Below are 22,880 nucleotides of genomic sequence, written 5' to 3'. Positions count from 1 at the left end.
TTTTTTACTTGGAATCAGTCTAAAAATTTTTACAAATTTTATAAGGTCTGTAAATTACAATATCTGATTCTATATTCTTTCTAGAAAAAAACAGCGTTTATTTGGTTCGTTTATCACAAAAATTGTAGAAAGCACAGCAATTTTAGGAAATGATTACAGTTTTTATTGCTTTAAAATTGCGGGTATTTAAATCAAATCCGTCCCGCTGCAATTACCGGAAAATAAAGGGCCGTCACTTAAAGGTTAAATTTCAGTCCCATCTGGTTTTCCTGGACCTTCCTAATAGCATATTCTAAAGCAAATTTGAAAAGGAGCGGCGATAAAGCATCTCCTTGTCTTAGACCATTCTTGATAGGAAAGTTATCAGACAAATGTTTACCTATACTATATATGGACAAATACCGTCTTAAGTGCAACAATTTTATTGTAGTTTTTACTTCTTCTTCCTCTTCCACACTACATGTTTCGGCCCTAAATGGCCATCATCAGGTGTGTATCACTCACGCAACTGTTACACTGCTTGTTAAAAATTTAAAAACACCAGTCTTTCCAATGGTATAAAATCTTTGTCAATCTACACGCGTCAATTTGATCTTTAAATTATCACTTTTTAAACCCCAATTCAAGTTAAAATGTCTATAAGATCTTTGTTCTCTTTCTTTTTCAAATTTTTCAATTAAAGTTTTTCAGGGTACATGCCCTATATCTACGGTGCTGCAGCGGCCACTTCTTGTTTTTATCGCCGTTCATGTGTTGTCTGTAATATACAAATANGAAATCTATACAGACTAACGGTACCTGCCTCCCCCACTACCCATTCCCCCTCCAACACCCACGAACATAAAACACAGCACACAGTACACCAGACAGCACACGTATTAAAGATAAGCAGCGACACACACAGAGAGCGCCTACACTGAGTAAGTACAAATAACAGTATAAACATATAAGAATAGCATAACATGGCATAGCATAGGATAGTAACACGAATATTTGTATATTACAGACAACACATGAACGGCGATAAAAACAAGAAGTGGCCGCTGCAGCACCGTAGATATAGGGCATGTACCCTGAAAAACTTTAATTGAAAAATTTGAAAAAGAAAGAGAACAAAGATCTTATAGACATTTTAACTTGAATTGGGGTTTAAAAAGTGATAATTTAAAGATCAAATTGACGCGTGTAGATTGACAAAGATTTTATACCATTGGAAAGACTGGTGTTTTTAAATTTTTAACAAGCAGTGTAACAGTTGCGTGAGTGATACACACCTGATGATGGCCATTTAGGGCCGAAACATGTAGTGTGGAAGAGGAAAAAGAAGTAAAAACTACAATAAAATTGTTGCACTTAAGACGGTATTTGTCCATATATATTGTGTGAGTGTAACAGGATGCTGAAATATAATATTGTTTACCTATACGTTTCACTTAAACACATTTTAATCAGGCTATAACTAGCTTCATGGGTATCCCAAACTCTATCAGAATATTGTACAATACTTCCTTCTGAACCGAATCAGAGGCTTTCTTGAAGTCTACAAGTAGCTGATGTACTGTCTTATTGTACTCCCAGTTTTTCTCCAGTATCTGACAAATGCAAAAGATCTGATCAGTAGTTGATCTGTTTCATCGAAACCCACACTGATGATCCCAAATAATTTCATCTATGTATGGACTTAACCTTGAGAGAAGGATATTGAATAAAATATTGCATGAAGGTGATACCGGTGATATCCCATGATAATTACTACAGTCTGCCAATGGTTTCATCAAATAAATCACAAGAAAAACACGAAAGCCTGAATGCTCAAAGCTACCTCTACAGAAAACAATGACACCCTTATATACTGAATGAATGAATGTATAAGGGGTGGACCTTCTCAGCCCTTGCACTGTGACCTACAGTGCCCTATTGTGCTTTCCCTTTTGATTATCCCCTCATCAGTCACTAGTTACAAAAAGCAGTTACTACGATGTCAGGATTAGTATGCACACAATCTGCATTTTAAAAGATGAAATGCGAATTATGAGAAATACAGCAAATGTGTATATAATGTACTCCACTGGGGTTTAATCACTACATAAGATATGACAATGATGAATTACTATACAGACCCAAAATGAAATATACTCGTAGTATAACTAATCACATCCAAATCATAGGCAAAAGTAAGGTAAAGCTAACCCTGTAACAGGCCATGGTGGCCCATAGGGTTGTGAGATGTCGAGGCTCCTACATTTTTNTTCTAGACAGTTGGCTCACCGATGGTCGTGAGGTTGCCAGCCTTACTCTACCCCCCCGGAAGATTCCTGGTGCTCATTTCTGTTAGAAGTTGAGTCAACCCCAGGGCCATACTGCAGCTGGAATAACTAGGTCAACTGAAAATCCAATGACCTCATCGGGAATCGAACCCACGACATTCAGGCTTGTAGCATAGTGCTTCAAACATCTACGCTACCATGTGCCCCACTGAAATCATTATTATTTTTTTATTCACAAAATGGTCATCAATCAAATGACTGAGCCCACACATTCAAATCCTGCATATCATTCATATTGACCTTCAGTAGTTATGTTTCATTTCTGCACAGGCACAAGCAGAGCTCCAGCACTTTGGCAACACTAATATCATTACCCCAACATTGCACAGCCTCTAGTACCACACTAAGGGATTTAAAACTCCTGAACCTGGACCCTCAATCCAGTCACCAACCCCACAGTGCTGGGAGATTTAAAGTCACCTGTCCTGGATGGTAAACCATTACCATCTGTGTGGGATTTGAGGTTCTCACAGCAGCAGTTATAAGGAGTTCTATCTTCTGGGACATAACACCGTGCAGATGAGTGAAAGTAAACCTGCATCTCCAAGTTACTGCTCCCTCTTCAGGGTCTAAAAGTAATCTAAGCAAAAACCAGCGTGTAGCAGGCTGTCTGCTATATGTAGGGTCTGGCTTAGCTTCACCTTTGACCCTGAAGGAGGGGGCAATATGTTTCCCCAAAACATCAGCTGACTTTCATAGGAATACAAGGCATTATATCCCAGAAGACAGAACTCTCACTACCACCAACTTAAAATCCAGTCACCAAACCTGTAGAAGCAGCATATTTAAAACTCCATAATCCTGGATGATAAACCGTTACCCCTCATAATTACTGGGTTTTTGGTCTTTGTCCATTGTCTGATATTCTAAAGAACACAACACTTAGAATCTAGTAGATTCTAAAGGGTTCTGACTATGGTGTATAATACTCAGAATTATTGCATTTTTGGACTTTGTGCACAGTCCAGTATTCTACAAACTAGAGAACAGAACATTACAGAAACTGGATCTGTTTCCATCTTTAGGTGAGGGGGGAGACACCTACTCTGTTGGGTCCCTTTGAAAGAGCTAACCCCAATCACTGGATTCAGCTTGAGTGAGGTTAGCTCTTTCTGAAGGATCCAACAGAGTAGGTATCTCTCCTCCCACCTGAGGATGGAAACAGATCCAGTTTCCAAAACGTCGTGTTTTATAGTTTCTAGAATACCGGATGATGGACAAAGTCCAAAAACCCAGTAATTCTGACTTAGAATCTACTGGTTAGAATCCTGTTGCCTACCGAGTTGTATTGGGAGACTTAAAATTCCCTGTTGCTGAAAAAAAGATTTACTGAACTGAAATATGCTAGACAATTATGGACATATTTCCAAAGCTACTTTACCTGAAAGTCATGGAGCGATGGAGCATTATCATTGACATCTGTCACTAGAATCTCCACATGTGCATCAGTTCTAAGTGGGGGTGAAGCAGCCCTAACTACCAGATCATATTTTTTGTGTGAGGATTCATAGTCAAGATCCACCATGGTTACAAGTTCAGCTTTGTCACTTCCTGGCCGGGTTACCAGCGAGAAACTGTTGCTGTCATCTCCACCTACAAAATGAAGTTAATTCAATCAAAACAGAAAGAAACATAGAAACAGAGAACATTTCACTTAGGCATCATAATGAATGCCTGTTCTGTTTACTTAATGGCATCAGTAAGTCGGATTATATACATCAAATAATCAAATGACAATGAAGTGAAAAGGATGTAGAGGAAATAGTTGTGGCCGTATTTAACATAATGTGACATGACATCAGAAAGCTGGAATAGTGAAGCCAGAACAAATGTACATTGCTAGGCAAGGACTCAGTAAACAAATTCCCACAGCCATAAATACACAAGCAACAATCAGGTAACCTTTGTTGCTATGCAGGAAAGCTGTAAACACACCTTCCCAACAATTGAAAGGCTGCGGTTCTGCGTGGTCTATGCAAAGTGGTTATAAAGAAAAGTTCAGTTGAGAAGAGTTAGTCAACTATAAAGACACAAGCTTGCTGGGATATGAGCTCGGGTGCAGAGGAATTGAATTAAGTTGGCTGTTGCAGAATAATTGGCAAGAGATGAATCAGGCTGTGATAAGAAAATTTCATGTGTGATTTGAAGTTACAGTGAGACTATTATAAATCTGTTGCCAGAATATGACTAGTGAAGACTGAGAACCCTAGTGCGTATGTAACAGTGTAAATGGGTAGATCAGTATGCACAATACACCTATATGTGACAGTATTATCCTATCATGACTCAAGGAACTGAGGAAAACCACAGAAACATCTATCTAGACAGTCAGTGTCCCATCTCAGGTTCAAACTAGGCACATCCCAAATACCTGTCACAGACATTATCACTTGACCCAACGTGCTCAGCTGTCTTGTTTACAAGGCAGTTACAATTATGACAGATACACAGCTACACAGCTTACCTGAAACTAGTCCTCACTGCTAGAAGGTGCAGCACGTGCAATACTTATACAAACATATATTACACTTCTCCAACTATAAGATAACCTCAGATACAAGAAAGCACTCATTCTTCAAAATGAAATACTTAAAAAAAGATAACAATTCTCCACTTGTTTATAAACAGGAGCCAGGGTACTGTAGTCAGTACAGCGACAGGCTACAGGCTGGATGACCAAGGAGTTGGAGTTTGAGTTCCAGTGGTGGTAAGAATTTTCACTTATCCATGTCGTCCAGAACGGCTCTGGGGTCCACCCAACCTCCTATCCAATGGGTATCTGGGGCATACATTGGGGGTAAAGCGGCCGGGGCGTGAAGCTGACCACTCACCTCCTAATAGTGTCAAGGTCAAGAAAATGTGGATGTATACATCCACTTCCCCAGATGACTTAATGGCATAGTGCTTAAGTAGATAAGCACAGGGACAAATTTACCTTACTTTATACTTGTTTAAAAAAAATATATATTTTTTTTTTTAATATTCAGCAGAAACATCAAGTATTCTGACCTATTCACAGCAACCCTCATCTCCCTGGTATCTGCAAAATCCTAAACAGAATTTCAAATTTCAACTGTAGTGGTAAATCTCTTAAAATTGATTCCATGTTGGAAGTGACATGCTTGCATAGTTTGATTAGTACGTGATGGCACAGAACTGCACGAAAGAGAGGAAATGAAGAGGAAACAGGACAGTGGAGTGAGTAAGCCCTTTATGAGCCACTCATATCCAGAAATCAGCTGTCAGCTACAAATTGAACTGTCTACCAGTCATACCTGCTGAAGGAGAATATAGAATCATCCATTCCACATGAAAATTATCTTCTGCAAAGGTGCAGCAACATTGCAATTGTGCTCTACCTGTACGTAGATACTGAAACAATTTGTCTACATTTTTTGTTCACGATAGCTGAACTCAGAATAAAATAGTGGAATGAAAAATAGAAGTGTTTTGCTATTGTGCCCTATATGTGTAACCTCGTTGCACCATCCTTACTACAGTTGTGGTAATAAGACTTACCAATAATCGAGTACTGCACCAATGCATTGGCTCCTTCATCAGGATCATGGGCATGAATCTCCCCAACTCTTGATCCAACAGGTGAATTCTCAGCAATGTACATCACAATCTTATCACTGTCGAATGCTGGAGGTGAATCGTTCACATCCTCAACTCTAACTTTAACTTCCACTGATCCGCTTAAACTCGGTGACCCTCTATCAATTGCATATGCTATTAGATCATATACAGCCACACTCTCACGATCCAGTATTTTTGCTGTCCTTATCACTCCAGATGTTGGGTCAACAACAAAGCTTCCATCACCAGAATTTTCAGTGTCCAGTGCATAACGAATTCTTCCGTTAAGGCCCATATCAGCATCGACAGCAGATATCTGCACAACACTGGTGCCAACCAAAGCATCTTCAGGAACTGATCCAATATATGAAGGTTTACGAAATTCTGGAGCGTTGTCATTGACATCTGAAACAATTATCTCGACATCTGTCGTGTCTGACAATGGAGGAACACCGCCATCTCTAGCAGTCACAGTTAACAAGTAACCACCGACAGTTTCCCGATCAAGAGTTTTTGTGGTAATGATAGCACCAGTCTGTGGATTAATGGTAAATTCAGGTGTAGTTGAAGAGTCGACCGTGCCGAGAGAGTATGTTATCTGAGCATTCTGACCAACATCACCATCAGATGCTGCAACAACCAGGACAGTGGTGCCAACCTGAAACAATTATTTATTAAACTATTACTCTATACTACTTCGATGTTCACAATTTCAAATTATGTCTTCCATATTGTAGCACTAGGTACAGTGCCAGCTGAATCCAGATCTTCTGGCTACTAACCAGTAACACATAAAGTCAAGATAGAGTTGCCACAGTGCTTAATGCCCCGAAGACATACAAGGGGGGTAGAGGTATAGCTGATGCATACTCAACATCAGCACTGGATGGAGGTGTGGTCTGGTAGCTTCATGCCTGGGACCTGGAAAAGAGTCCCTTGGACTCACTGGATAGGAGGTTAGGCGGGACCCACAGATAGTCCTAGCACTATGGAGAAGGGAAAAGCATCTTGCTCCAGCCAAGAATTCAACCGACATTCCTTGGTCAGCCTAGCCTAGTCACTGTACTAACTAAAAATTCATAAGGGAGAAGACAAAGTTAGCATCCAAAGTTTTGAAGACTGTCTCTCCCATCCATTGGGGATAAGTACATTGTACATTGTACTTATACCCACAGAGTGTGCTTCGTTCTGTCCCAGCATGGAACACTAAAGGAACATCAGTAGATTCAGGATTGCACAGCCCCGAGCATACTCAGTGGATACATATGAATGTGTCACCATCTTGACTCCATCCTCACATGGTTATTACAGAAGACTTCATCACATACAGTAATTGTCACAATCATGTGTACATACTGAAACCATGATTTTGCACTTTTGAAGAGACCACCTAAAATAAACACAACTCGACGAAGGTATTGTGGCATGTAGTCCCGTTGCCAGGCAACAACCATGAAATAAGCAACTATGCAGCAGCTGTTGTTAAGTAACAGCTCTGAAAAACAAGCACGTTTCCATGGCAACAACTGCACTGAAACAGAGGACACGTGTTTTCTACACAGCCCGTGCTGAAAATGAGGAGTCAGTCAGTTGGTTGGTGATTTTGTGAGTGAGATAACCGCTGCAGGTCAGTCATTATGAGTTGACGTTAGAAGGTGGCAGCTGAGGCTGGTAGACAGTTCGGTAACCCAGAGGAAGAGGAATGTCCGCCACTGGTATCCGTTACTGGAAGACTGGTGAAGACATGGCAGGCTGAGAAGACTTAAGTGTGTGCTCCAGTGAACATTAATGTGTATTCATGTGCTGTATCAAAGTGTGCAATTAGCTGAGTCTCCAATCCAAGACCCATCTATAGTCACTCTATTTCGTAGCAGTGGAAAATTAGAATGGTGCAAAATAAAGAAAAATGTGGTTCTTTACAACGCAACTTTGGGAAGCCATTTAAAGTATACATGCTGGAACACAGTACATATGCAAAAGCAAACACCCTAATCCACATGACATGTCATTTCTTTAACCAGTCAGTTTTTTCTTCAAAAGGGGGGAGGATATTAGTCTGCATAGCTCTCTCATGTGAGATTCAAAAATTCTCATGTGCAAATGAGTGAAACAGCACCAATATTTCTTGGAATTTTCAAAAACAGAATGTTGTAAATACTGTCATATGTATATGTGACTATATATAAGGTTTGGATTGGTAATTTGATTTACTGAACACTTACAGATCATAACTACAAGTAACTATAGCACTATCGCTAATTCACAAATTCTGCAATTCATTACAGCATACACTCAAGTCTTCTCAGTCTGTTGTGTGTTCACCGGTTGCCTGGTAACGGCTTCAACAGTGTCCTCTGCTTCCATGCTCACATTCTTCCTGGCTGGTGCTTGTCGACTCTCAACTCAACTTGACTCCACTCCACTGCACTGCACTAACTGAAATGAACTTGGTCAGTTGAGTTATATAGCCTCAGTGCAGACCACATACAAAACACTGCTTCCGACAGTTATTCTATTGTTGTGTCACTCAGCTGTCACACGAATACATAGAGAACACTGTTTCCAAGCCAGTACACTGGTGCATGTTAGGAATCTGTTGTTAGGGAGTCATAATTTACCAACAGGTCTATGTGCTACAATATAAAATGGGGTAAATCAAGATAGTTAGGACTATGAAAACTAAAATGCAACTGTAGGAGAAATGTAAGTCTGAGTACATATAAAGTCAGTTACAATTTAAATGTCTGTTTATGGCAATGGACCAAACAAAAACTGGGATATAACGCCATGTAGTATGTTGAAAGTCAACCAACGTTGCGGAGGAACACATCACCTCCACCTTTAAAGTCACAGAACAAGCCGAGCAAGAAGCCAGCACGAAACCAGGTGGCAAGGAGCCACCGCTGTGAGAACCCCAAATTCTATATAAACTGCATAAATCCAAGAGCAAAAAATCAAACTTTCACTATACTAGTTTATCACTCCTCATCTGTACATACCGGTGCATCCTCAAACACAGATGCTGAGTATGGAGCAGATTCAAACACGGGCGCATAGTTATTGGCATCTGACACATTGACATATAAGGTGGCTGTGTCATGACGACCTCCGGAGTCCGAAGCTGTGACAGTCAGAACAAAACGCTTCTCTTGTTTGTAGTCTAGTGGTTGAGCAACTGTTACAAGACCACGCCCATTCTGTGACGTGACTGCAAATCTTCCACGTACATTTCCTCCAGTCAGTTCATAGTGCAACCTAGCAGACAACGAAATTGAAACTACAAAGTAATGGCTTAAAACCAACAAAAGAGTAAGGAGTACAACCACTGTATATTATTCATCCATCATACAAAAGAAGCTCATGAATTCTTTGTTTCTGTGGCTTATTTAATGACAGTAACATTAAAGGCTATGCTAGCAGGGGCCTAAGCTCCAGGTAGGACCACATATGCTATAGATGTTGAAGGGTAAGAGCCAGTTAGAAGAATACCTCAGGTCCTCCACAATGGAAATTATGTGAGGTCAAGAACCTTCCATTAGAAGGTAAAGCTATCCCGGTAACTGGCCATGAAGGCCCATAGTGTTATGAGATGTTGAGGCTCCCACATTTTCCCCACACAATCGGTGCACAGATGCCAGTAAGGCTGTCAGCCTCACGCACCAGCCACCCTTTACCCCCCCCCCAGAAGATTCATGATACTCATTTCTGTTAGAGGTTGAGTCGACCCCAGAGCCATAGTGTGGCTGGAAGGATTAGGTCAACTGAAAAAATCCACCTCACTGGGAATAGATCATGCAACCTTTCAGCTTCTAGCATAGTGCTGCAACCAACTATGCTACCATGTGCCCTCAGAACCTTCCATTAGAAATGACATATGTTAAGAAACCTAACGAGAGGTTGACTCTAAAGGGTTTTGACAATGGTGTATAACACTCAGAATTACTGGGTTTTTAGACTTTGCACATCATCCGATATTCTAAAACCAGAGAACACAACTTAATCAATTCAAAGTCACACAGATGATCAGTTTGATAGGTACAAAATGGTTTAACAAATTTTCCATTTAATCCTGTGCACGGGATTTCATGGACTTGGTTTGTTGGCTAGGTTTGTTCCATAAAATTTTCATCCCCCCCCCCGCTTTCTATCATAGTTTCAGGTCTGTGGATGCTTTATCATTGTTTCATTGCATATTTTCATGCATCTCCCTTCGAAATAGCCTGGTCTTAGGTATTTATATAGCTGCATTTATACTGACATGGGTTGCCCAGTGATGGTGGTGAGCTCTTTCTAAGAGATCCCAACAGAGAAGATATCTTCCCCTCACCTGAGGATGGAAACAGAAATCATTTCCGAAACACTGTGTTCTCCGGTTTTTAGAATACCAGACGATAGACATAAGCCAAAAAAATTCAGTAATTCTGACTTCTAATGAAACATGATGATGGAAAATTTATGGAAATGGCTAACTAAGGGGCACAAGGGAAATGAGTTACACTCGAAACCTGCTGAATTCACATAAGGTAAAACTAAAGAGATGAAAACAAAAGAAAAACAACAGAGAAGCGTGGAAATTTGTTCTTTCAGGACCATACACACAAGGAAAAAGCAATACGAAAATGTTCTGAAAAGTAACAAGTGATCCTGGCTTGAGCCTTCACACTTCATATGTGTCACATTTTAGTTTATACCACATTTTAGCATTCTGTTCTAAATGCCCACAGATCATAAATGATGCAATTCAATTCATTTCAGGTTTTGGCAAAATCTGTGAGTGAGACTAATGAATAAAACTGAATGGGAAAAAAAAATCTGCTTCATTTTAATGAATAACAGAGAAATTAAAGTTTTCATGAAAGGTTTCAACATACCTTGGATTCTCATCCTTGTCAGTTGCTGTAACACTGGCAACTGGAGTGCCTGGAGGATCGTCTTCTGACACCACAGCATCATACAGTTTGGGTTCAAACACTGGGTCATTGTCATTTACATCCTGAACAATGATCACAACACTTGCTGTTGCACTTTTGGGAGGCTTGCCCCCATCAGTTGCCAACACCTGTGAAATATAGGAAGTAAAAAGCACTAACAATACTGTCACATGTCCGGGGTCCCATGACAAATAATTAATGGGTTGCGGCTTTAGACAAAGCTGTTTTATTGGACAACTCATTCACGATTACAATTTCAATCACTATAAGCACTCTGACATAACTTCTTCCAGGCGACGCAACCTGACTAGTCCATCATTTCTGATCTGACCTCTGATCTCTATCTGGTTATATCTGGTCATCCTTTCCCACTTCTTGGATCTGATCACTGATCTGATCTCCACCCTGGTCTGGTCTTATCTTGTCCTATGTGGTGCAATCTCCCTGAGGTAGGTTCTTGGCATACCGAATAGCAGACACCTTCTCATATAGTTCAATTTTCTTGCTGTCATTCAAATGAATCTTTCGTTTCTACAAGAATACATGTTTACCTAGCCGTTGACTTGCAATGGACACTGTTGTTGTCATGCAACTGCCTCAAACAATTCGTTACCTAGGAACAGCTAGCTGTTGGCTAGCAATGGACACTGGTTGTCATGCACTGTCTTGACCTAGGAAGTGACACTTCTCTATGCAGTGGGTTCACCTGTCACAATACATTGTCACATGACTGAGTGACTACAGGTGGGGGTTTGGATCGGTAATTCGATTTGTTGAACACTTACACAATGTAACTACAAATAACTATGACAGTCTCACTGAGTTACACACTCCAAACTTTGCTGTGACTAAAGCACACATAAAGTCTTGCTTGATAGCAGCTTTTCATTGGCAGACGTTTCCCTTCCTCCTGATACCCGAACTGCCCTGGCCTAAGCTACCAGCTTCTCACTTCTCACAACTGCAACTCTCAACTGACTCAACTACAACTCACATTCAGAGTTACTTTACAACCAGCAGCTTACCGCAAATCAGTTCATCTTTGTGCTCACAACCGGAGATGTTTTTTTTCGACTGACACCTTGCAGTCATAGTCCTTATGTAACACCCTCTCTGACAAGAAGATGGGTTTCTCTTCCTTGTCAAGTGTACGTGGCTGTGGGGAATGCCTTTTCTTCTTGGTAAATGGTCAGTCCAATAAAAGTGATAATTTGGAATGAAGAACTTCTCATGGGGCTTGAGATGTGTCTCTGAGAGCTGAGCCACATGTATATGGAAGTCCTGTGGCTGTTTACTGAGCTTGCAGCACTGCACATTTGCACTAAATTTTATGACTCTGAGCGGTCTACGGACTCTAGTAGCTATTTTTTTCATTAAGTACTATTTTTGTAATGACTTTTTTTTTTTGTGACACAGCTTCACTGAGCTCTGTCATGATCTGTTGCACTACAGTGGTGATTTTTAGCGTGTCAGTGTTAGTCAAATTGGGAGCCTGTTCTGAGAGACCTGTTTTCTGAATTTCCTGTTGTGGCAGACACTGCCACAAGGGGAGGCAGCAAAACTTTTCCCATATGTCTGTGGTGACTGTTGTTCCTGGTGTTGATTGTCTTGACACAGTGCAACTGCGTATGACTGCTCTGGCAAGGTGAACTTAGAGAGGAACGTCCTCCCAGCTCCCTTGGGAGCTCGTTGTGCTCTTCTCCTTTGTAGTTCAACCACAACTGAACTACTAGTCCTCATTATATAGCCCCAGCAGAGACTGCACAGAAACCGTCCCTTCCATTAATGTGTGTTCTCTCATTGTCAGGGAAACAGCATGTACTGTTACATGTTTATACAGTTGTCACTTGATACTGGGTTTACATGTCATAATATATAACACTTTCAGCTTCACAAATTCAAATGGCTGAATCTAACTCTAGAATACTGATGCTCTTCCTTCTCACCCACACGAATCTTTGGGAATGTAATTTTCTGTTACAACTTTTGTATTCCACATAATGCTTTATATTTGAGTCAGTGCAGCCCCTGAAGTTACACTACACTCTATAAAATGTGGAAGCCTTAACATCTCACAACCCTGTGGGCCTCCATGGCCTGTTACAAGGATAGCTTTACCTTTTTTCTTTACCATACATACACATACAATATAGTTTTCAACGCAGCTTCACCAATCACCACTTAGACCACGCTTTCAAGCAAACTCAACAATAATTTCGACCACGCAGCCCCCATTAGGTATGCATGACAATCAATGTAAACTGTCAACACACCACCCCACAACAGGGCAACAACAAAAAGGCTACTGCAGAGATTGGCACAGGTCAAAGTGGGGACTGTGGGGGACAAAGGCAAGTTAAATAAAGACAACACCATAAATGAACAGATGGATGAAAGCAGTAATATTAATAACAATAAATCAGGCAGCAGTCCAGTGGAAATAATAATTATAAAAAAAAATCCAGAACAGAGCCCAGAAGAATGGCTCAACAGAAAAGCAAATTCCAAAGCCAAATGAATACAAACTTGTTCCGAAACATGAGGTGAGCTACACCAATGGGAGAGACAGTGATGAAGGAACAGGCTCAGGAGGCCAGGATAAGGTATGAGGGGAAGGGAAGAGGAGGAGGACATAGCAGGAAGTACAGGATGGGTGAGTGAGGAATGACACAGGACATGGATGATGGAGACAGCTGCCTACAAGCAGTGGAGTATCAGATCAATGTCTGCCACATGACTTACAGAGCTTGCACAGAGGGTCTGAAAACTTTGTACAAAACTTGGATGGAGTCTCCGCCAATCTGTATGGGCTACAGGAACATTATACAGACCTTTAAGTGTTTACTTCATTTTGAACTGCCCTGTATAATGTAAAATATTGGTCTATAATTTGCTGAAACCTGTAAGTATGTTGCACAAGATTCAAACCTGGAACTGATATCTGGCTTGTTCTTCACGATCAACTTCCCGTGTTGTGTAGATCCAACCGCTCCGTTCATCCACCGCAACAGGTAACTCTGCCGTTGATCCGCCACTATTGTCACGAGGTCCAACTGAATAACGAATAGCAGCATTCTCCCCCTCGTCTGCATCATATGCTTGTACCTACAGAACAGCAGAAATAGATAAGCTTCAGAAGAAGAAATTTTAATGAACTTCTAAAAGATGGAGGCTACACAGTTTACATTCAGTTTCACAATTTGGAATTAAAATCAGGTTAAACTTGGGAAATTCTTCCTACCACCCTGCTTGGAATACATCTCCCTGTCTGCTATTTCACTCACTCACACACTCATGGAACTGAGCCCTTCTTGAGAAGCCGCCAATTGTGCAATTACTGAACAACTTCCCAGCATTTTATGGAACTCAAAGGTTCATTATCGTCTTCACAAGAGCCCTCCATGGGCCCCTATCCTGAGCCAGATCAATCCAATCCATACCACCTAATCCTATCTCTCTAAGATCCATTTTAATATTATCCACCCACCTACATCTTGGTCTTACCAGTGGTCACTTTCCTTCCGGCTTTCCTACCAATATCCTATATGCATTCCTCCTCTCCCCTATTCATGCTACATGCCCTGCCCATCTTATCCTCCTTGACTTGATCATTCTAATTATATTTGGAGAAGAGTACAAGTTATGAAGCTCCTCATTATGCAGTTATGGAAATTTGTCTGGTATCTATGAATATAAAAATAAAATATATAAAATTGTAATTATGTCTGTCATTTTATATGAGTGTTAATCCTGGTCTCTCATATTAAGGGAAGTATACCGATATTGGGAATAATGTGCTGAAGCAAATATTGGAACCTAAAAGTAACTGACAAAAGGCAGCAGAAAATGGTATTATAATGACCTTCATATTTGTACTCTTCACCAATTATCATCATCATAATCAAATAGAATGAGATTAGCAGGACACGTAGCATATTCGGGAGATAGAAAAGATAATCTTCATTAGAAAACCTGAGAAGAAGGAACCAGAGAGAAAACTTAGACAGACAAGAAAATAATATTGAAAGAGATCTCAAAAGAAACAGGATGGGAGGTTGTGGACCCATTTAATTTGGTCCCGGATAGGGATCAGTAACAAGCTCTTCTGAATGCAGTAATAAAACTTCCATAAAAGCCAGTAATGTTTTTAATAATTTACCAATTATTATCTTCTCAAGAAGGAATTCGTTCTATGGAGTTTTTTAGTTCAGTTAGTTTTTACACAATCATGTGAAATAATTTCCTACAGTGTGACATATCTGTACAGGTACCTACAATGTTTATTAATAACTTGTCATAATACTAACATGTTACATGCTCAACCTACCCTGACAATGCTGAATCCTACAGGTACACTCTCTGAAACAGACTCTTGAAAAAGAGAAGTGTAGAACCTCGGAGCATTGTCGTTTACATCCAAGACATTCACCAGCAACTGTGTTGTATTGGAGCGACTTGGGCTGCCTCCATCTGGAATGTGAAAAATGGTACATCAAATTGGTTACTGGAAATCCTAAGTCTGAATTCCATGCAAACAGAAAATTCATGTCGTTATCCTCTCATTAATGTAAGGTTAATCCTATTTGCATTTGCTGTATTTAGATCCATTATTCCAGTTCCAGCAATACAAGTACATTCCAATAATTTTTCAGAGATTCATAAAATCCTCTTCCAAATGTGACATGTTATTCATCTAACATGAAAGGTACTGTCACATATGTCAGTTTACAAGGAACACTTACTTACAAGGGTTATTCAGAAAGTAAGCTGTGTGAACCATTAACAAAACAATCAATAAGAAAAAAAAAATTATTATGTACAAAATATACACAAAGCTATTTCTCGATGTAGTCACCGCCAGAACTGAGGCACTTTGTATTGGGGAATAAGTTTTGCATGCCTGTATCAAAGAAGTCTGCCACCTGTGAGCTGAGACACATTTTGTATTGTGAAACACTAAAAAATTTGCATAGGGCCATTAAGAAAAAAAAGGTGTGGACTGCTTACATCCAGTGTAGTGCTCCTCCATGACAACACGCACCTGCACATGGCTGCTCGTGCTCAAGCAATGCTGGAACATTTCAACTGGGTGTTGTTTGACCACCCTCCTTATAGCCCTGATCTTGCGCCGAGCGACTACCACCCGTTTGTCTACCTGAAGAACTGGTTGTGATCACTGTGCTTCAACAATAATGAGGAGTTGATGGAAAGTGTAAAAACATGGCTGAGCTCACAGGTGGGCAGACTTCTCTGACACAGGCACAAAAGAACTTACGAGTATTCCCCTCACTGGTCATTCTGTTAACAGCTCACCAGAGGTTACTTTCTGAACAGCCCTCATACTTTCTTACTTACTTACAGAAGTAATAAGTATTGCTTAGCGTTTTCTTCCCTTCTGATGATCTCTTTACAGCAATTTATAATTATGATGGGTTGCATTAGTTTACTATCATAGATATAATTCTGCAGAATTATAGCTCATCCTTGAAGGGTATCTCAGAAGGCATACAATTCAAATATGAAAACTTTTAAAATTCTTCCTTCTGAAGAAAAATCATAGTACTCATTTGAATCATTACAAGGATTTAGCTTGGGCTCTAATCACAAGTCTGTAGCTTCGAAGTGTCCCATAATATGACAGTGTCACCAGTGACACCTCTTCACACATTATGAGAACTTACCTTGGGCTCTAATCACAAGTCTGTAGCTTCGAAGCGTCTCATAATCCAATGGCTTCACCAGAGATACTTCCCCACTAAGGCTATCAATTGAGAACTGACCCTGGGTATTGCCTCCAATGATAGCATATCGTATGGCTGCATTGTTGCCTTGGTCTGCATCTACAGCTCTTAAACAGAAAAATATTACACACATATGGAAACTGCTTAATGATAATTCAGGTAGACATGATGCTTAATATTTTCATTATATTGCTTAGGATTTTCTTGCTATATTAATACTAGAGTATGACCATACACTTCGTAGTCACCACTACAGAAATCCAAAATTTGACAGGGGATATACTGTGTAGGACTTGAGGTTCTCACAGCAGTGGTTATGAAGAGTAAAACATCATGTAATCACTTGAAAGTCAACCTCCGTCTTGAGGGTTGCAGAGTAAGCCAAGCAACAAACCAGTACGAAACAGGCTACTAGCTGTCAGTTGACTTTCAATAGACTTAAGAGGCATTATATCCCAAGGAGATACACTTTTTATGGAAAGTAATGCCTTTTGTCTGCAAAACTCTTGAAATCCAACACGCATTTTTCATTGGGAATTCTTTATCAAAGTAAAGGGCTAAACTGCTCCTTCTGGACAGTATCACCCAAACGTGACTCTCATATACTCAGGGGACAAACGTAACAGTTCAGTTTGCATTTGTCATGCACTGCACTGCACAGCTGATGCCCACAGTCCATCTGGCCAAGCTTTATCTATTTTTCAATACAATACAATTTACCCCCTGATTTAAAATCTGGACACAAGACACATAGTCCCACGGGTTTACAATTCCCTATTAGAAGACAATACATATCAAATATACTGCCCAAATATCTCATACAAACACTATACATGGAACTAAACAGGAAAAATATTTTCATTCTAAATATCATGACATATTAGAAACCATGTTTCAGATATTTAACATTTTATTTTTTGATAACGATGATCTGTATGGATATTTTTAGCATCTATTACACCTGTTTTTGGTATGGGTATAAAATTTCGTCTCTCACATAAAAGGAAAAACACAGATTGGGATGGTAAAGGCAAAAAGGTGAAGCTCTCCCTGTAACAGGCTGTGGAGGCCCATACGGTTGTGAGATGGTGAGGCACTCACATTGTCTAGACAGCTCACAGATGGCAGTGAAGTTGTCAGCCTTACACACTGGCTGCCCTTTACCCCCAGGAAAATTCCTGGTGCTAATTTCTGTTAGAGGCTGAGTCGACCCCAGGGCCATTGTGTGGCTGGAAGGATTAGGTCAATAGAAAAATACAATGACCTCATCAGGAGTCAAACCCACAACCTTCCAGCTTGCAGCATAATGCCTCAACCAACTGTGCTACCACGTGCTCCCCATATTGAGATGGCACTGATGAGAACATTTGAACCAAAGAGACAGGAACTAATAGAGAACTGGAGAAAACTGCACATTAAGGAGCTTTATAACTGTTACTCCTCACCAAATATTATGATGATGATCAAATGAAGGACAGAATTTGGAGGGCATGTAGCACACATGGAAGAGGGCAGAAACAGGCACAACATTATTCTTAGGAAGGAAGATATCATCTTGGAGAGTGATGTACAGACGGAAGAAAAATGTTAAAGTGGATTTTAAAGAAAGAGGATACAAAGGTGTGGGTTGCATCAGGACAAGAACTAATAGTGGGCTCTTGTGGACATAGTAATGAACCTTCCAGTTTCCATAAAAGCTGAATTCCTTCACAAGTTAAGCAACTATTAGAATCTGAAGAAGGATTCTTCTCAGTGGAGTTAGTTACTTACCATTTACTTTATTTTAACAAACGTAAGCCACAGTTAAGTAATTAATGACTGCAAATAGATAGAAGTATCTTACTTGACAGCAGCAATGACAGGGTTTTCACTCCAATTAACATCCTCTGGCACCTGTACTGTGTATGTCCGTTCAGTGAACTGAGGGTAGTTGTCATTATCATCTAAAACTCGAACCACCACGGTCGATGTTGATGACCTTTGACCTCCAGCTGAAGGCAGACCCTGATCTGTTGCCATAACAACCAAAGTGTATACTTCCACTTTCTCACGATCCAGCGCAGATCGAGTTGTTATTACACCTGATTTTGGATCTATACGAAAAGCATCCTCCAATTCTGCATCTGTTTTTACACTGCCACTTCCATCTTGACTTACCAAGGAGTATTCAACCTATGAAAGAACATATAATGGTCATTCTTTAAACTAAATTCAGTTATACAATATATTTTAATGTGTACAGTGATTGGTCATAACATTCTGGGGCTGATTAAGAAATGGAAGTGAAATGCAGATGCAACAGGATGCAGTGGGAGCAACAGGAATAAAGACAGACAGACAGACAGACAGATAGATAGACACTTATAAATGAGTTAAGAGTGCTTGGCTACCTCAGCATTGCGCCCAACATCTTGATCGGTGGCTTTAAGGGTGACAACTGTGGATCCAACAGAAACAGATTCTCGGATCGATGCGTCATATTCACTGGACTCAAACACCGGAGCATGGTCATTAGCGTCAAGAACATTGATCTGTAATGTAGTAGTTCCACTCCTTGGTGGAAATGAGTCATCGACAGCAGTCACACGGAAATAATGCAGCTCAACGAGCTCACGATCTAGGCTTGTAAGCGTAGTGACAACACCCGTACCACTATCTATTGAAAACATCCCTGCAATGACAAAGAATTCAGGGAATAGTTAGACATTCAATTAAATTCCATCCATTTAAAAAGAATCTGCTATACAAACTGAATAATAAAACTAAGTTTGAAGCATGCCATCTTCTGGGATGTGTCACAGTGTAGATATTGTGTAAATCGATGTTTTGGAGGAACATGTCACCTCCATCTTCAGGATAGAAGGAAAAATCAGAGAGCGAGGAACCAGCGTGAGCAGGTGGCTGCAGAAGGAGGTGATATGTTCCTCTGAAACGTCAGTTTAGACAATATCTACACAGCGCCACATCACAGAAGATGGCAATCTTCATAGTCACTGCTGTGAAAATCTCAGATCTTATAAAGCTAAGTTTATCCATCCAAAAACATATTTGAAGGCGTATAACACCAACACTTTCTATAGATAATGATTATTATATTCCTGTCAACACAACACCATTTCCAGCATTCTATGCACTTCACATTTTCAGTGCCACACGTTCACATTCACACACATAAAACGGTCAATATCTATGACTTTCACAAAATAATTAAAATGTTAAGCAACAGATTAAAAAAAACTCAAGGTCGGGCAAATAACGTTTCAAGACTTGTTTTTAATTTCATGACAGGTGATCTGCCAGTGCTGTTACCTGGCATACAAGACAGAGCTCACAGTCCATCATTCATTGAATAGTAGCTAGTTAGACCACTGTGCCTCATCAACTTTGTCCAGACGTGGAAATGGAACATAGAATGGAACACAGAATGAATGTCAAGTTTTGTGTTAAACTGCAGAAATCGCCAAATAGCAAAATTCCAGTTCGTGGAGTGGAGATCGAAGACTCTCTCAGGCCAAAGAAGCCATGGATGTTGAAGGCCAAGATCAAAATAATGCTGATCTGCTTTTCCGACATCAAGGGTACCATCCACTTTGATTTTGTACCTGAAGTGACCACTGTTAATCAGACATTCTACATGGAGCCGTTGAAAAGGCTTATTGATTCTGTGAGGCACAGGTGAGGAGAGTTGTGGAAAGATCACCTCCACTCCATGGACTGCTGCTTTGATTCATGGGTTACGTGCGACACCCATGTCTCGTCACATGACTATGTGGCTCAAGAAGTCATCACCTTACTCACTGTATCGTGTCAGAAAGGTCAATGCACTGGCCTGCTGTTTCATTTTGTGTTCTTCTGTAAGTGACCATGAAATTTGTGGAAAATGCAGGGATAGTGACAAAATGGTGAATGGTCTGTTCTCTTGAATCTTCTCTTCCACTGCACACACGAAATCTTCATTAACCACAGACAGTCAGCTGTTCTACCAATCATCATGCACATTTCTGCGCCCTTCAGCAAAGTGAGAACTCATCTCCATATCATTGAATCACTCATGACATGTTCTCCATACACCTCACAAAGCTGACGAATGTCAGCCAGTTTCATGTTTCTTGCATTCAAGAAATGGATTACAGAGCACATTTCACATGTGGCAGGCTTCTCAATTTTCTTGAATACTGTAAACACGGGACGATGTGTAACCACGGTTTGACTGTCTGCAAATGGCGTCCATGCCTTCCCAAAGGACCAACAGACTTTGCATGCATGTGCACCATTGTGACCACAGCACTGCAGCGGCAATATTTGCAAATGGAATTTATTTTGTGGATAACACTCATAAATATTACTGTAGTGACTGACACAGCAGGATGTAACAAAATATGAGTTTAACACTTTCACACTCAGCACCTATATATAGCACCTATGCTGCTGGCTTACTTCCCATCTTGCCATTTTCATTAGTACACCAGCAGTCTGTACACACCATCTAGTTCACAGAGGAAAAACAACCTCCTAAAAGCACTTTCAGAAAGAAACATTGTTGACCCTGTCACACAGTTGTCTTAAATAATTGAATATCTCTACAGTAGCCTGAACACAAAACCTGCAAATGACAAAGCTCATTTATGGAAGCAAAGGTGTTAAAATAACCTCCTTTTTCTTCCAACATCTGTCGGTGAGACAGCCAGGGTTCAATTTCCAGCAAAGGCAAGAAATTTGTCTTTTCTCTACAGCATCCAGACCAACCAAATCTCCTACCAAACTGGAACCGAAGGCTCTTTACCCGGGGGTAAAGCGGCCAGAGCGTGAAGCTGACCACTCACCTCTATCCAGTGCTGAGATCAAGAATGGTGGAGCTATCACTCCCCCGTATGTCTTCATGGTGTCGTATTTAATTAATTAACAAAGGGGATGAGTTTATCTTTATGTCCTTATTCTAGTTTGAGGAATGGGTGCTACAAGCCCATTCAAATGTTCATAAGTTTTTGAAACTGATGTTCCCATATTCTTCTGAGTCTTCCCACATCTTTTTGTCCTCTGGGAATGTATACGCATGCTAATTTTGGTATTTTACTATCTAGCATGCCATTTATATGTTACTTACAATTTATTGCTGGGTACATCACAACACAGCTGATCTATATGTACATCAAGAAACCAACTTCCAATTAAAGCCTCATTCTTTACTTAGCATCTGACCTTGAGAGCGTGAATCCAAAAGTGACAGCATGGAGTAGCTAACAGAAGAATTTTCAGGATCCCTGGCCTTCACTGTGGTTACCACAACAGCTGGTGGTCGCTCTTCCATCACGGAAGCCACATACAAGGTTTGTTCAAAGTAGGGTGACTGGTTTCGGAGTTCCCTCCGTACTCTGCATGAAAGAATTACAAATCATGGGATCTGTGTTTCTCATATCAATGAATAATGTGGCATACAGACCCATTTATGAGCACTGACCGTGAAATACGCAAGAACAGGTGGCCACTGCTAGGGAATGGCTTGGTAAACACATTCCCGTGGCAATGGCTACACATGCAACAATAAAGAAACTGTTGAAAACAGTGTTTTCTACGGAGTCTGTGCCAAGATGATATAACCGGGATGGTCTGGAGCAATGACTTCAGTGCTCAGTTGAAAATCAGGATGTGAAAAGAAGACTGGTAGATTGGTGTGAAATGGCTGCCTGCCTGGGAGCTAGTCAGTTGAAAGTCAGGCAGTGAAGAGATGGCTTTATGTGTGTGGTTACAGTGATATTTGGAGTGTGATTCAATGAGACAGTTATAGTTACGGTGCTAAAATCTGCTGCCAGGACACGACTAGTGAAAGCAGACTGAAAAGACTTACCATGTGCTGGGGTGATTTGTAAAATATGGAAATCGGCAATAGTGTTATAGTTATTTGTAGTTATGATCTGTAAGTTGTCAATAAATCCAATATCCAATCCAAAACCCCATCAAGAGTCACTCATACACGTGACAACACATTACAAGTAAAATACCAATTATGACTAAAACAAAGTACTGCCTGAACAAGTTACACATGAGAAGGCAGTGCTACTGTTTACAGTGCTTTATGAGCCTCCAATTAAATGATTACAATAAATGATACTGTCTGAATATTAAATGTATTGTCATATGCAGGGGGGTTTTGTTCGTGACTTGAAAGATGGGTTTTGGATTAGATGGTAGGATTTATTGACACCTTATACATATAACTTGAGACTACAGGTAATTATTGTGCTATTGCTGATCTATACACTACAAATCACTCCACACTAAGCCTCCTCAGTCTACTTTCACTA

The 22,880-nt window shown here is 40.3% G+C and overlaps 1 protein-coding gene across 2 annotated transcripts in view; it reads right to left on the bottom strand.

Moving 5' to 3' along the window:
• Positions 1–22,880, bottom strand: part of LOC111862522 (protocadherin-like wing polarity protein stan) — a 150,907-nt gene that overhangs the window by 93,150 nt on the left and 34,877 nt on the right. For both annotated transcript variants that reach the window (XM_033750700.1, XM_033750699.1), the window contains exons 6-15: positions 21,778–21,950; positions 18,969–19,249; positions 18,422–18,750; positions 16,519–16,685; positions 15,165–15,307; positions 13,766–13,942; positions 10,778–10,965; positions 8,906–9,161; positions 5,847–6,564; positions 3,709–3,920 (exon numbers count right to left, since the gene is read on the bottom strand). In XM_033750700.1, coding sequence (XP_033606591.1) covers positions 3,709–3,920; positions 5,847–6,564; positions 8,906–9,161; positions 10,778–10,965; positions 13,766–13,942; positions 15,165–15,307; positions 16,519–16,685; positions 18,422–18,750; positions 18,969–19,249; positions 21,778–21,950 — 2,644 coding nt within the window. The remainder of the gene's footprint in view (positions 1–3,708; positions 3,921–5,846; positions 6,565–8,905; positions 9,162–10,777; positions 10,966–13,765; positions 13,943–15,164; positions 15,308–16,518; positions 16,686–18,421; positions 18,751–18,968; positions 19,250–21,777; positions 21,951–22,880) is intronic.

The sequence above is a fragment of the Cryptotermes secundus genome, unplaced genomic scaffold, assembly GCF_002891405.2.
Source record: "Cryptotermes secundus unplaced genomic scaffold, Csec_1.0 scaffold1084, whole genome shotgun sequence".
In the NCBI taxonomy this organism is placed as follows: domain Eukaryota; kingdom Metazoa; phylum Arthropoda; class Insecta; order Blattodea; family Kalotermitidae; genus Cryptotermes; species Cryptotermes secundus.
The sequence above is the reverse complement of the archived record's forward strand: the minus strand, read 5'-3'. Positions and strand labels throughout refer to the sequence as shown.